This window comes from Eretmochelys imbricata, chromosome 7, assembly GCF_965152235.1.
Source record: "Eretmochelys imbricata isolate rEreImb1 chromosome 7, rEreImb1.hap1, whole genome shotgun sequence".
NCBI lineage: Eukaryota > Metazoa > Chordata > Testudines > Cheloniidae > Eretmochelys > Eretmochelys imbricata.
Window position 1 is genome coordinate 102,438,833 of NC_135578.1, and position 15,351 is coordinate 102,454,183.

A 15,351-nucleotide genomic window follows, 5' to 3' on the forward strand; every position below is an offset into this window, starting at 1 on the left:
TTAAGTTGACTCTGCATAACCAGTGTGTCATATTTTTCTCTTAAAAATAATTTCTGAACTACAAAAAAAATGTTAAGAATGGAGGGCAAATATTTCCTTGAAGATTCTTCTTGCTCTTCAATTTATAAACTGTGAGCTGGATCTTAATTTCCTCATTACCATTTTGGCAGAATAAGCATTACAGATCAAGTAAAATGTATTGAAGAAGGCGAACTGCAGTGCAAACTGTTAGCACTGCAGCTCTCCCAACGGTGAAGTCACAAGAACTACCATGTGAATTAAGAAAGGAGGGGGGTTGCATGGGAAGTTCACTGGACTAAACCATGCTATAATCTTATAAATCTCTTTACAATTCTCATGCTTCATACAATGCATTTAGTATTAAAAATGTATTGAAGAGATTAGATCTTCCATCGCTTATGGAGGAAGATAACCAGCTAATGAACGAACAAGGATATTTCCAGCTTCAACTCTGAGATTGTCCTTGTTAGTTAATGCTTTGCAAGAAAGCAAAACCACCAGCCTGTGTGGATTAGAAATACAATCTGATTTTTATTTATTTATTTTATGTTAATTACTTGCTTTCAAAAATTTTGGAAACTTTTATAAAGTTTATAAAGGATAGCAAGTTGGATCCTTGTTATACCTTTACTCATAGGTGCTGGAACTAAGGGTGCTGCCATACACCCTGGTTTTAAGTGGTTTCCATTATATACTGGGTTCAATCGCTCTCAGAACCCCCACAATACAAATTGTTCCAGCACCCCGTCTTTACTACCAGAAAAGAAGAGACGCTTCTCAATGTCGAATATTCTTTTTAAATTCTGATTTCAAAATAATATCCAATTTATCAAATAAAAGTAATCCCATGGCATACAATAGGTTGAAATAGCTAAAAACAATGCATGCACATTCAGAAAGCATTAATTACTAATCAATGGTGAAGCTATGCATATTAGTCTAATGATAATGCTCTACACTGATATTTCTGAGGCACACATTAAATTTCTGAGACCTTCCTACCTACTCAGATGGGAGTCAGTGGGCCCAGCCTCTTTCTCTATGTGTCCCCAAGCCCCCGCCATTAAAAAAACCCCAAAGCTTTCCAAAATACACGGTGGCACCAGTACTGTATAATAATTAAGTTTGACAACTGAAGTCTTACAAAATTAGTTATCACCTTTATGTTTACCCACTGGAAGCAATGAATCAGGAAACAAAGTAAGATGGTCAAGATTAATCAGTAAAGCAATAATACTCTTTTTTTAAAAAAAACTCATCGGTACTGGCAAGCTTAACTTCATTGATTCCAAATATCACTGTAGAACTTCTGTAGCAAATCAGAGATCTAGGACATAGATAAGATGGAAAACAGATCCATTACACCTAATGGTCTGCTAGGGTGCCAAGAAAAACACTTATCCCTAAATACGCTCATACAATGTCATGATCAAAATGATACCAATGTCAAGCACAAAACAGTTCTAATACAGAATGGTTCAGATAAAATAACCCACTGTGTAAGATCTACTGTTCCTCCCTTACTGCAGAAATACATCCAACTGAAAAGAGCATTCTGTCAAAGTATTGTCCTGTGAGGTACAGATACAGAGTAAGAAAAATAATTGTATTTTAAAACATAACTGGAATGTTCAATTTAATTTAAGTTCTAGTTAATTTGACAGGTACTATATCAAGTAAAAACATCCTGCAAAGCCTTTATTGAAAAGGTCAATGCACTATACAACTAGCTTAAAAGGACAACAGAACTCCCTTCCATTTACAGAAATGTAGCCCTGTGATACTTAATGTAGCTTATCAATATCCACTTATGCTTTGTATAATAAGAGAAGATTAAGGTTGAAAGTGCCTCAGTCATTTTTGAAAAGCGGCTCCCAACTCACTTACACTCTTCTGAAAATTATATCCTGATATGTAAATAATTACAGTTTCCCCTTTTGAGTATATGGCAAAAAAATAATATTCAGGAAAAATATGGAATGGCTAACATTGGTATGTCCTATCTCATTCTGAACTCAGAATGATCCCATACCTTTCAGTATGCAGTCTCTTAACAGGACAGCCTTAGCAAAGGAATAAAAGTAGTATGGTGTAAGACATATAACAAGACAGCAATACTGATGTCACTTTCCTTTAGCCAAAGCTCCTCTACTGTCCAGACTCAAAACATTATTGCATATAGTAATTGTCTATATATCACAATATCTTGTTTAGAAATGTCAAAGTGTTACTACTTCACATCAACAAGTAGACTATATGTTGTAAATGAACTCTACCCCAATTATCTATTTAAGCTTTCATGTTGTCTTTACACCCAGCTGTCTCCCTGAATAGTGCATTACCAAAAGCTCTTTGGTAAAGTGGCTCCTAATTTTGAAGTCTCTCCTTTTTATAACATAAATAAATAAATCGGAAATTACTTGTTGACTCTGAATTTCTGGCAGTTTCCTTTCCAAAAATGTCTACACAACCTGCATGAATTTCCACTATTCTGACAACTACTGATGCATCATTAACCAGTTCATGACTCAGACAGTCTTTCCTGATTCTTCCTATATGATTACAGGATATGATAGCTGAGATCTAGTAATCTAAGTGAAACAGACAAAGCAGATCTCCCAAAAGATGAGAGCTAGAAATGAACTTTACACTGAAAACCAATTTCAGACCCTATATTAGAATTTGCAACTATTTTATAATTTCAGAAGGTTGTTTTCCTTTATTCATAGAAAACCAGATGTGTTCAAAACATTGCAGAGCAAATATTTACCAATAAAGCAAATGTTTAATATTTTAAAAGTCATTTTCTTTTGGCTTTGGGTGTCAACAGGCATAATTCACTAAAGCAATTTAAGTTAATACTGCACTATAAGCTTTAAGGTTAAGATAAGCTTGTTTTGTTCAGAATGAGACATTTGTTGCAAAGTTTCCACAATGATGACAGATACACACAGAGTAGACATTGCTTTCAAATTACACTACAGTTTGACATATGCTGATATGACAACCATGTAGTAACACACCCCCTTTATTTCACTGATAGTTATAAACAACCAGAATAAAACAGTATGCACAAACTATGCCTGCTACTAAAAAATACCAGAGAACTAAATTAATTTCTGAAATGGATGCATTTGCTGATGGTACTTTACTGTTGAACTGTATTTTTCAAGGGTATTTCTTTCCCTAATTTGATTTCTTTTCGATGAGGAAGAGGGAAAGAGGATAGGAAGAACACAGGATAAAAAGCAGACTACACAATGATCTTGGAGGTAATTAATTCTTTCATTTTGGAGAATGTTTATAGATTTTTGGTTTTGCGTGTAAAATATAGAGGACATCGGATTACATTTCTTATACAGATGAAGTACCATTTAACAAAAAAATGAAGTATCAGTATGGGCAACTAAACGTCCATGACTATTGGTGTGGACCAAATTCTTAGTAGAGATTAATTTATCACAAGATCTGCCATCACAACTGGGCACCAGTGCTGCCAACAGAAAATTCAAGGATTAAATGAGTGTTGAGATTGAACTATCCTTTCAGCTGCAGAAATGGTCCCTCCCAGTCAGGGTTGTGACTTGTGTGTAGAATCATGTGAGGAAACTGGCACTAGAAATGACAATACAGTGCCTGCTTTATGGAAAATGGACTTCCATTTTTAGGGCTATCAACTGTGCACTTATCACAAACACTGTAGATTAGATCACTAGCCTCTGACTTCTGGAGTGAAAAATCCAAGTTCAAATCTGTCCCAGATCACAAGTGACTATGGTGATCAAGGAACAAAAGGAAGTTTAATAGGCAGCACTTATTTAAAACAAACAAAAGGACACACTTCTTAACATAACACAGTCCACCTGGAACTCATTGCCAGGGGATGTTGTGAAGCCAAAACTAAAACTGGGTTCAAAAAAGAATTAGGTAAGTTCATGGAGGATAGGTTCATCAGCGGCTATTAGCCAAGAATGGCCAGTGATGCAACCCCATGCTCTAGGTGCCCCTAGCCTCTGATTGCCAGAAGCAGGGAACGGACGACAGGGGATGGATCACTAGACAATTGCCCTGTTCTTTTCACTCCCTCTGAAGCACCAGGCATTGGTGACTGTCATAAGACAGGACAGTGGGTGAGAAGGACCATTGGTCTGTCTCAGTATAGCCACTTATGTTCTTATCTCTTACTCCCCATTTCTGAACATCACAGGAAAGCCACCCAACAATTTGGCCTTATTCAATATAACTGGCAGTCTATCTCAGGGAGTCTCGTGTCTGAAACCTAGAATTCACTGATACTGTACTGGAAGGAAGCTATATTACAATTGCTCTATAATTAACACTATGCCTACACTTGGGCTCAGACTAGTAATATTAGATCCTCCCTTGCATGACTACTAAATTCTGTCAAAACATCCACATACATAAACCTTAAAATAAATATAACTTAAAAGTAGCTAGAGTATCTTAAATAGCATAATTCCAAATCAACTGATAACAATGGCAGAATTCCAAGAAAAGTTTTCTTTAAAAGTTATTTTGGTTCATCTTTATTTCCTAAGCAATTAAAAAAAACATATTTAGTAACAAATGTTCAGTGCCAAGTGCAGAATTAGCTGTCATATAAAGCAAGTGTCTTATACAGAAACTTCCTCAGGTGAAAAGTTGACTAATGTAATTTAGCTAGATAGAATTCTAATTCAGTACAAGATCAAGAAATAGTTTTAAACTGGAAGATATCTAATAAAAGTACTATGAAGACATATGCTAAAGAAAAAAATGGTAAGGCCCTGATCCTGCACGGACTTATGCATTTGCTTAACACATACTGAGTGACGTCTAAGAGTGCATAAAAATAAATCTTTGAAGGACTGTAGCCTAAATGGTTTAAAAAACCTGCAGTCTTCTGCTATCTGCAACCATTCCATCTCAGAGCATGATTGCATCAGACTCACATGCTAGGAACGATTGCCTCTGGTAACTGACTGGATGAGACCCCTTCAAGGAAAACAAAAGGTACTATTGTAATATTCTTCTTAGTAAACAACCAACTTTGCTCTAAGCATGGTATAGGTAAGCATCAGGCTGTTGGGTGTTCTGCTTTTTGGCTAAAAGAAAGTCTGGACAACTTGGTCGTTAGAAATCCCACACAGAAGTAAAACATTTACTCTGGTGTCCTTACCAGATTCCAAATGAGTAGCATTTCATTACAGATAGTGTGTCATTACTGGTAAACTTTGCAGATGATACACAGGTTGGGGAAGTGGTAAACAATGAAGAGGACAGATCACCAATACAGATACTAATACAGTGCGATCTGGATCACGTGGTAAGCAGGGCTCAAGCAAACAATATGCATTTTAACTTGTACCTCTAGAAACAAAGAATGTGGGCCATACTTACAGGACTGGGGACACTATCCTGGGGAGCAGGGACTCTTAAATGGACTTGTGGTCATGGTGAGTAATCAGCTTAACATGAGCTCCCAGTGCAATGCTGTAGCCAAAAGAGCGAAAATGATCCTTGGATGCATCAATAGGGGAATGGCAAGTAGGAGGAAAGAGGTTATATGACTTCCATATTTGGCACCGGAGTGACTACTATTGGAATACTGTGTCCCAATCTGGTGTCCACAATTCAAGAAAGATGAAGAGGCTTTAGAGAAGAGCCACACGAATGATAAAGTTTGTAAAACATGTCTTATACTGAATAGACTCCAGGAGCTCAATCTGTTTAGCTAAACAAAGAGAAAGTTGAGGGGCTATTTGATCACAGTCTATATAAGTACCTATATTATGGGGAACAACATTTTGATAATGGGCTCTTCAATCAAGCAGACAAAGGTGTAACAAGACCCAGTGTCTGGAATTTAACTAAACTTTATTAACTAAACTAAACTAGAAGTAACTAAACTTTATTCTTGAGGTTGTTGACAGATTTGACACTTGGTATCTAGTAAGCAGTATCCTGATTTTAAATCTGGGTAGGAGTCCTCCTACTGGAATAATGACTGGAGTACCACTCTGCCAAAGCTTGCATCTGACCTAAAGGCCTGCCCCAATGCATAGATGAGTACTGAATGTGTGGGGCTGAACTCCACCTTGCTGCCCTACAAATCTCAGGCAAAGGGATACTGTTCAAAGAGTCTGTGGAGGTTGCCTGAGTTTGAGTTGAATGGGATCTAACATCCCAATGAATCTTCTTTGCAAGAATATTGCCAGTATGTATGCAGTCCGAAACCCACTTGGATAGTTTTTGTTAGGATATTGACTGTCTTCTTATCCATCCTGCAAACACCATGAATAGTCTCAGAGAGGTTCTAACCATTCTGGTTCTATCCAGGTAAAAGGACAAATGTCCTACCCATTTCTGGGGTGTGAAGCTTTACTTCAACTGGTGAAGAATGAGGTTTAGAAAAGACAACCACGGGATGAATAGATTATTATTACTACCCAAAATAATTATAGGCAGGAACTTAGGGTGAGGTCTCAGGGTGACCTTGTCCTTGTGGAAGATAATAGAGAAGGGATCTACCATGAGGACCTGAATTTCCCCATTTGTCCTGGCCGATGTTATGGCCACTCGGAAGGCTGTCTTTTTACAAAGTTGCTGGATTGAGCCGGTAGTCATGGGCTTGAACTGAGGACCCATTAATCCAGCCAGCACTATGCTGAGATCCCAAGCAGGAGAGTGTTTCCTAGCTGGTGGAAAGGCATGGGTCAGTCCTTTAAGGAACCTCATCATGGTCCTGGCAGCTATGTGACAAGTCCTGTGCTGTCTCGAGTGCCATTCTAGAAGTGACCTGCCCTTTGGACATGGTGGATCTTAACTCCTTCTGATATTCGTTGGGAAGCTTGTCCATTAAAGAGGAGAGTTGATTCCATAGCAGAAAATGGTACTTTGTGAAGAGTGCCTGATAATTAGTTATCCCAGCCTGAAGACTCACTAAGGTGTACTCTTTATGTCTGAAAAGGTCCAGTTTTTTAGGATCCTTTTCTGTGGGAATCGACCTAGTTTGTTGTTCAGACCTTTCTTGTGGAGCTTGGATGATAAGAGACCTCAAGGTGGGGAGCTGGAAGGAGTACTCAAATCCTTTCCCCAGTGCCTTATATCTCCTATCTGCATACATGGAAGTTGGCAAGGATCGTTGCAGAGGCATGCCATACAGCTTTAGCTGTTTCTAGCACTACCTCATTGATTGGTAGGACCATTCTACCTGATTGAGAGCCGGAGAACACCCAGCACATTGTGCAGCTTTTCTTGTCTGATGCCAAGTGAAAAGTCTAGACTGTCCATTAACTGCCTCATCCAGTCCTGAGACTTTCAACTCATCTGAAAGGGGTGTGGATGGAGGGTTGGTCATTTTATCTGGGGACAAGGTGGAAAGGGGCAGTGGCTATTGGTGTTCAGGGAGAAATCATGCCCACTGACTCTTTGTTCCTCCTCTACTACAGACTGTTGAGGGGTTGATGTCAGGGCCAATTGCAGCAGCTATTTGGGAGAGGACAATCTTAATTTACCATAGAGCTGGGGAGATGCAGTACCCGATGGTACTCATCAGAGATTGGGAACACGATGGCTGGACTGCGGTACTGACTTTGGGGGCTTCCTAGCTATCAGTACCATGTGCTGAGGCAAAGTGGTTACCATTGGTCTTGGAACTGGCTTCATGATCAATGGGTCAGCAACATGGAAGGCAAGGTATGTACTATGGCAAGACACTATCAGTCTGAGTAATTTGCTAGGGTGGTACTAAGAGGCTTAGGAGATCTTTTGCAGCTGCATAGGTCTCCAGAGTGGTTGGTACCAAAATAGACCTTTGCTCCATTATGATCAAGGGTGATGACTCCAGTGTCTGCTCTAAGGAAGCAGCCAGCCGCAATTGTCCGAGCTCAGGAACCAGAGTCAACAGCTCTGTCCTGATCAAGCCACTAGTGAGTGATATTGAGGAGTAGCAGCCGAAGGGTACGCTCTACCTTCAGTACTGGAGTAGTTAGCCTCTGCAGCCAAAGGACTTCAACAACTTCCTTTATTTGGTTTTGAAGGCTGAGAGGGCTCTAAGCATCTTCAAGGAGAACTCTGACAAAGAGGAACTCCTTTCTCTGCTTTCTGGTAAGGACGGGGAGCAATCCTGGATTAAGAGGAACTCCCTCTAACTGATCAAGGATGAGGGGCAAAGGCGTTCGTCTCTTTCCTTCTTGGTTCATGAAGGCTTGGCGAAAGACAAGTGCCACTAACCAGCAAAAATCACTAGCTGCATGTTCACAGAGTAAGAACTGCCAGCACACTCCGAACAATGACAGTACAAAGGAACAGAACGGATCCCATGTGCCTGGGCACCAAGAGAAAATATTAATACTAAGGGATGGGTATGCACGTATTTCTTTCTTTTTTTCTTTTCTTTAACTATTTAGGAAGTTTTAACAAGTTTACTAAATCTTGCCATGTAAATATCAGGAACAAAACAATCATTACAACAGTTCTCTTTTGTTTAAAGAGACATTATACAGGAATATAGCCATCAGATCTTTCCATTTAACAGAGTGTTACCATATTACAGAGTGAGCATCATTACAACACCTATGACAATTCCAGTGATTTTATTAAATTGAGTGAAACCTCTATATCCACATATTTAACAGACCATGTATCATCTATCAAATGTTAATATTCAAAAACATTAGATGGGGTGCTATTTTTTTCTCCAGGTGAATGTCCTTTTCTGAGTAAGGAATAAAAGGTAACCAAATATCAAGTATCTACCTTTTCTCTCTCTGTTTTGCTGGGTACATAATTAGCATGTTAATTTTTCTACAACCACAATCTCCCATATTTTTGAACCATTCCTCAATGGATGGGCTATTTTTCCTTTTCCATTGAGAGGCTCCCAATAGCCAAGAAGCTACTAGCAGATAAGAGATTAATTCTTGAGTTCCGCATGTAGTTTTGTATACAGAATTACACAAGTAAAATGATTTTGAAGTAGGTACATTACTAAATTTGTAGATACAAATTTTCAAAAGTTCTCCTTAATTTTACCCAAATATTTGCAAGGGTTCTTCTTCGTCTATTCCATATTCATCTGTACACAAGAGTATTCCAATGTGCAAACTGCGTAATTGTGTCTCTAACTGTAAGATTTTCCGGGCACAATTAAAAGGCGTCCTTTGAAAGGCTGCCCCATACTGCCAGATCACAACAGTATTAAAACTACTGAAATAAATTAATGAACTAGTACACACTTTTTAATTATTTTTTTTAATAGTGGTGTGGCACTGTGTACTCAGATTCAATATCTACTGAAGACAGGAAGCTATTTCTGCCTGACAGATCTGCTATATGTTACTGGATGTTTTAGTGACTCTTTTCCAATAGTAGGTTGAAAACAAACAAACTAGACGGGAAGATATTTTCAAAATGTAGTTATATTTTTGGAATCCCCACCCTACTTTAGAAGTTAAAGAGTTTAATCCATTTCAGAAACATACACAAAGATGCATTTAATTAAAATGCTCACATTACCATTAAATTTAGGTAAAGAAGTTAAACTTAGAGATGAACAAGTCTCTATACATCTCTCTGGAGAACTGTCAACACAAACAAGCTTGTGAATACAACATTCTTTTAGCCTGTACCTTCTTCAAATACTGTCTCTAAAAGTATGGGAATAATAGCAGAGACGACCCTAACTTTGTGACAGTACAGCCGGCTTTTCTGCTTTTTCAGGAAGTAATGTCCAGTATAGAAAAATACACATAAGCCGCACATTGTAGGTACCAGAAGACCAGGCAAGAATCAGCTTCCTGCAGGCCTCTGCACACTCCTGTCTCCAGAGTTATTCTAGTTCAGACACTGTCTTCATTCCACCTCTATACTAAGTTGTTGCAGACCTTTATTCAGTTGTACTGTATTAAAGTTACTTGCCATAGTCCGAGACTACAAACACCATGCTTGAAAATACTGCTAAATTTGCTGAACTATATGTTAAAAAAAAAATAATTTTTTTGCTACTATAATTTCAAATTGGTAACACACAGACAAAAATACCCCAAACAAAACAAAACTCCAAACAAACATTCACAAGGCATTTGGCCCTGCCACTTGGGAAATTTGGGTTCAATTCCAGGACAAATATTTCATTCTCAGCACTAGCAGAATCCTGGGAAAACATTGTCAAGTTTGGGGAAAGAAGCATATCAGTCTCTTAACAGTAACTGCTGCATGACTAGTAAGTGGGGCCAACAGGCTGTAAATAGAACCCTTTCCAGTGCTGCCTCAATTCTTCTTAAAATGATGGTGCACAGAGAAAAGGGCGGGGGGGGGGGGACACACACATATTTTCAGGATTTCAGCAAGGGCTGTGGGATAACATATGCTGTGAAGGCTTCTATGGTGATCTCTGCATATTATAAATCTGCAGTAAAATCCTCAAAGTAGCTGGAGTTTATGAACAGGAGGCCACATTTAAGACCTGAACAAAAAATCTAGTAGGTTTAAGTCCACATTATCAACTAATTTGAAAAAGTTCTTTACTCAAAACACAGTGTTTTTTGAGTTACAGCAGGACAAACATGTTTGACCATAGCCACTAAACATAAATTCAAGGATGGCTGAATTCATTTTAATCCAATTTATTACCCATAATAAAATTCATTCTTGAGGGGAGTTCTCATATGCCAAGTTTCAAGTTTCAGTGGATTTTTATGGCAAAAGTATAACCCCAATTTTATGGGTTAATAGGGTAAAAACTGACAACGTTTAAGCCATGATAGCTAACAGTAAGCACAAAATATTTCTCCAAGCAACATGGAAACAAGATGCTTTTTTAAAAACTTGCATCAAAGTGAACAAAAATGTGTGGGAGATATTTACTAAAATGGCAAATGCAAAATATTCCACTGAATCCTGTTAAATAATAATTAAATAACGAAAAACAGAGAAGCAGTGACAAAGCAAAAACACCATGATTTGAAAGATTAGCAACCTGTCACTTCATTATCAAGCTGATGGGGACAGGTTTTAAATCCCTGCTCTTTCAATTAGGATGTATGAAAATGCATTATCTACATGTTAACAACATCAAAACACTCTCACGGCAGATGCTCAACCCTGCACAGTAGCCATTTATTTCTGAAATATGTGATGTACAAACACATGTATCCTGACTGGAGTAGTATTGGAAATTCAATTAACTAATAATAATATTAAAAATGTTGGTTTAATTTTCCTCCTCCACAATCTGTTCTAAAATTGTTGGTGTACATTTTTTTTAAAATGACACCCTCCCTTGATTTGTGATGGACCTGAAGAGCAATGCTTTACTGCTTCTGTTTCAATAACAGGTCTACTGCAATCTCTAGAGCCAATTTTTCAAATAATTATTTGCATCACAGAAAAAAAAAATCTCTGCTGCATTGTGTGTGAGACTGTTTCTAAGCAACACTGTTGTTTCAGATCAAACATGAAATAGTCATCTCAGTAAAGGTTCAGCACTTTTTCTCTGTACTTACTTATTCTGCATCATGTTCATTATAACCCAGTCGAAGGGATAGACATTCTTCCCAATGAGATTCTTGAACATGATGAATGTTTCCATCAGAAAGTCCTAAAATAAGAGGGAAAACATTTGAAAAAGGCCACTCTTTCAGATCAAATGTGATACCATATGGCTGATGAAAACTCACTTGATTAATGACTAAATTCAAAAAGGTATCTCTTGCTTTGTTGAATGAAAAAAATACAAACTACTGTTAAGGTAAACTGTATATTAATTCTATGATAATTATATTATGTATCCCTTTCAGAAGATAGCTGTAACAAGTATAGGTTTTTTTTCTTTTTTTAAACTAAAATAGTTCTATATTGTAATAAACCAATTCATTATATAATTCCATGAAAAAGAACAAATGACAAAATTAATCAAATTGAAATTCTTTGTTGAAGGTGGTTCCAGCTCTCATTGATAAGCATGTGGTTAAGGATAAGCATGAAGTCTTACAAAATGGACTTCATAGTACATTTCAAAGTATCACACCAGTCAAAGAAGAATAGATGTATAGAATTGGGATCTGTCAATCCTGTTTTGAATATAAATGTTGAAACCAACTATCTGTATATGTAAAAAGAGGGAGGAAGATGGTTTTAAAAATATTTCTTACGTTAACCAAAAAAGGGTCCAATTATTCAAAAGTATTCACTGGTGAGCAGGTGCATTCTCCAGTGTAGACTTGTTTTAAAAGTTATGCTCTGGTTCGAATTAGAATTAATTCAGGGAAGTCCTATGGCTGTGTTATATGAGAGATCAGAGTAGACGATAATTTTAGGCTCCCCCTAAAAAGAGACACGAATTTGGTTCTGCAAGAGAGAAACTGATTCTGCACAACATATGCTTGGTGGCATTGGCCAGTTGATTTTTGTATAGACATGAGGAAGAAAAAACTCTCTGGAGAAAGAAACTTATGCAATTTATATGTGCTGTGAAGCACCTAGCACAATTTGCGGTGCTGTAAAAATAATAATGTGTATTAACATGTAACATCAAAACTGCAGAAAATATGCAGACAGCCGGAAAGAGCTTATGCAACAGCTCCTCGTCCCACAGAATGTACCACCTAGTCCCACTGAACTTTTTATTCTTGATACAATTGTCTCAGTTTTCTAGTCCAAGCCTATTTCCTGTGCTGGAGCTTACATGGAACCTTGTTCAACACCATCTCTTCAAAATGCTTCTCCAGATTTCTCCAACATAGAAAAATGACAACTGTCTGTCTTTTCATGCAAGACAGTGTTCTCCCATTTGTCTGTCCATTCAAAGTCTTAATGGAACTCCATCCTTGTTTGAGTTAATCTTTCTTGCTCATTGTCCTTTTAAACATTTTAACACTGGTATGAGTCCTGGTATTGAATATACCCTGGGAATGTGTTATTGCTTTCCCTAGAATATTAGAAGAGGTTCATGTTTCCAGGATATACAGCTCTCCCTGGTCAATATTAGAAATACTGCCATTGACCAGCCAGGGAATTTCTCACCTCCAAGAACCAAGGAGTTCCTAAGTATGCTCAGCAGCTGTACAGCGTGGTGGGAGTGAGAGAAGGATGACTGGTTTAGAATGTCTTGTGCAGCATTCTGCAGCAACCAAAGGAGGAAATATTTCACGTATTTTTATCTGATGAATCATAATTAGGTGCAATGTCTATACAGCCAAAGAGGCCCACAAAACATCAGATGGCAGAGAATATGAATTTTAAAGAAACACCACTAGGTGAGTAAAACAGCTAATGGTAAAATTACTCTCCATAACACATCAGTAAAAGAAGACATTCTGACATTAAAAGAATTGACTTTCCAGACTTCCAGAGTTTTCAACTGCTAATCGTTAATATGAGATGCTACTGCTGCACAAGCCAAAATTCATTTCAGGTAAATACTTCACTAGCTCAGTAAATGTGTCCTCAGTTTAGTGATCAAACTGCATACTTCACAGCTAGTTTTTCAGATATAAGTTACAAATTTTTAATGATCATATTGCATATTTTGTTGACTGGAATCATGCAGTATTTCTTTCATTAAACTATGTTTTTACTACATGAAATGGTTGATTTCCTTGTTGATCCTGCTTCATGGCTTAATAACTGAGATTTCAGTGGGAGTTGTACTCATGTGAATGAGGGGAAATTTGGGCCCATAGAGTTTATCTTTTTGAATATTTTACGAATGCAGATACATACTTTCCTGGTTTCTTATAGCAGATTTCATTTTGTACTTTATTAGTTCTGCTAGATGCTTCAGCTGTGGAGTTTTTGCACACTTTGCTGATCAAGCTGCATGTGGTGGCAGATGAATTTTTCATGCATTTTGCTGATCGACTTGCATACTTTACTGACCATGAAGGTGATGTAATGTTTGATTTGTGCTAATTTGCTGATTCAGCCACATATTTAATCTATTGACATTTACACTTTAATAATCCCATTTTCGCAAAGGTACTTTAATCATCAGCATGTAAAGTTTATTGAATAGAATTTATACCCTCTGAAGTTTACTTATTCATCATGTATTTTTATCAGTGCTCTCTTGGCAGTTTAGATTTTATCCTTCCTCTATGAAAAGTAGTTGATTTTGTGCCAGCATGGCTTGCATTATGAGCAAAAATCTGGATTTTATTTTTAATCATCCGCTCATGCTATGTTTCCTCAGCAACTTTTAAGGTAAGAGACTTTTAGTGGTAGTTTGAGCCAATACAAACTGCTCTAACTGTAAAGCAAGGATACAGAATCAAATTGTAGGAGCAAACCATGCAACTCTTTCTTCATTATAGCCCAGCTTCTAACTTCTGCCCACCTGATATGTCACTGGGTACAAGAAAGGTCTGAAGCCCTCTTGGCTGCTGCACCAGTGAGCTTCACACTGGTGACAGTGAAGGGGCATCTTTGAGACGATGGGTCCCATTTGCAATCTTTCGGTTTTTTTTTAACAAAGGGAAAGGGAGAGGATTATGGACAGTGTGTAGACAGACGAACAGGACTTACAAACAGATCAGGGTGAGGAAAGAGAATGGAGAGCAATTTAGTTCTGTGTCCTTTAAACACTGTTTAGCTGGGATTGGTGTGAAAAAAAGAAGGTGGCAATTTTCATTTTTTCAGCTGACTATCCAGCAAGCCCAATATATGAAGATCTCTAGAATGGTAGATTATAGGATTTGTTTTCGAATCCTCTTCCATTATCACAGGCTCTGCCACATGTATACGTCTGTTGTATAAACCCTAGGGCAATCTATATCTATAGTGACAGGTTTCAGAGTAGCAGCCGTGTTAGTCTCTATTCGCAAAAAGAAAAGGAGGACTTGTGGCACCTTAGAGACAAACCAATTTATTTGAGCATAAGCTTTTGTGAGCTACAGCTCACTTCATCGGATGCATTCAGTGGAAAATACACTGAATGCATCCGATGAAGTGAGCTGTAGCTCATGAAAGCTTATGCTCAAATAAATTGGTTAGTCTCTAAGGTGCCACAAGTACTCCTTTTCTTATATCTATAGTATATGCTTGAAAGCATCTTTGTGAGTCAGATCACTATACTCTAGAACAGGAAAACATTCATTGCAATAGTAAATACATAGAAGGCATACATACATTCATTGCAATAGTAAATACATAGAAGGCATACATACATTCATTGCAATAGTAAATACATAGAAGGCATCAGAACCAATTTACATTTCTTTAGGAACAAGTCAGTCGTTCCTAAAGAAATGTAAATTGTTCCTAAAGAAATGTAAATTGGTTCTGATGCCTTCTATGTATTTACTATTGCAATAGTTTGAGACATACTGT

The 15,351-nt window shown here is 37.6% G+C and overlaps 1 protein-coding gene across 1 annotated transcript in view; it reads right to left on the reverse strand.

The window, feature by feature from the left end:
* Window positions 1–15,351, reverse strand: part of DOCK1 (dedicator of cytokinesis 1) — a 549,703-nt gene that overhangs the window by 218,170 nt on the left and 316,182 nt on the right. The window contains exon 29 of the mRNA XM_077822901.1: window positions 11,529–11,623. Coding sequence (XP_077679027.1) covers window positions 11,529–11,623 — 95 coding nt within the window. The remainder of the gene's footprint in view (window positions 1–11,528; window positions 11,624–15,351) is intronic.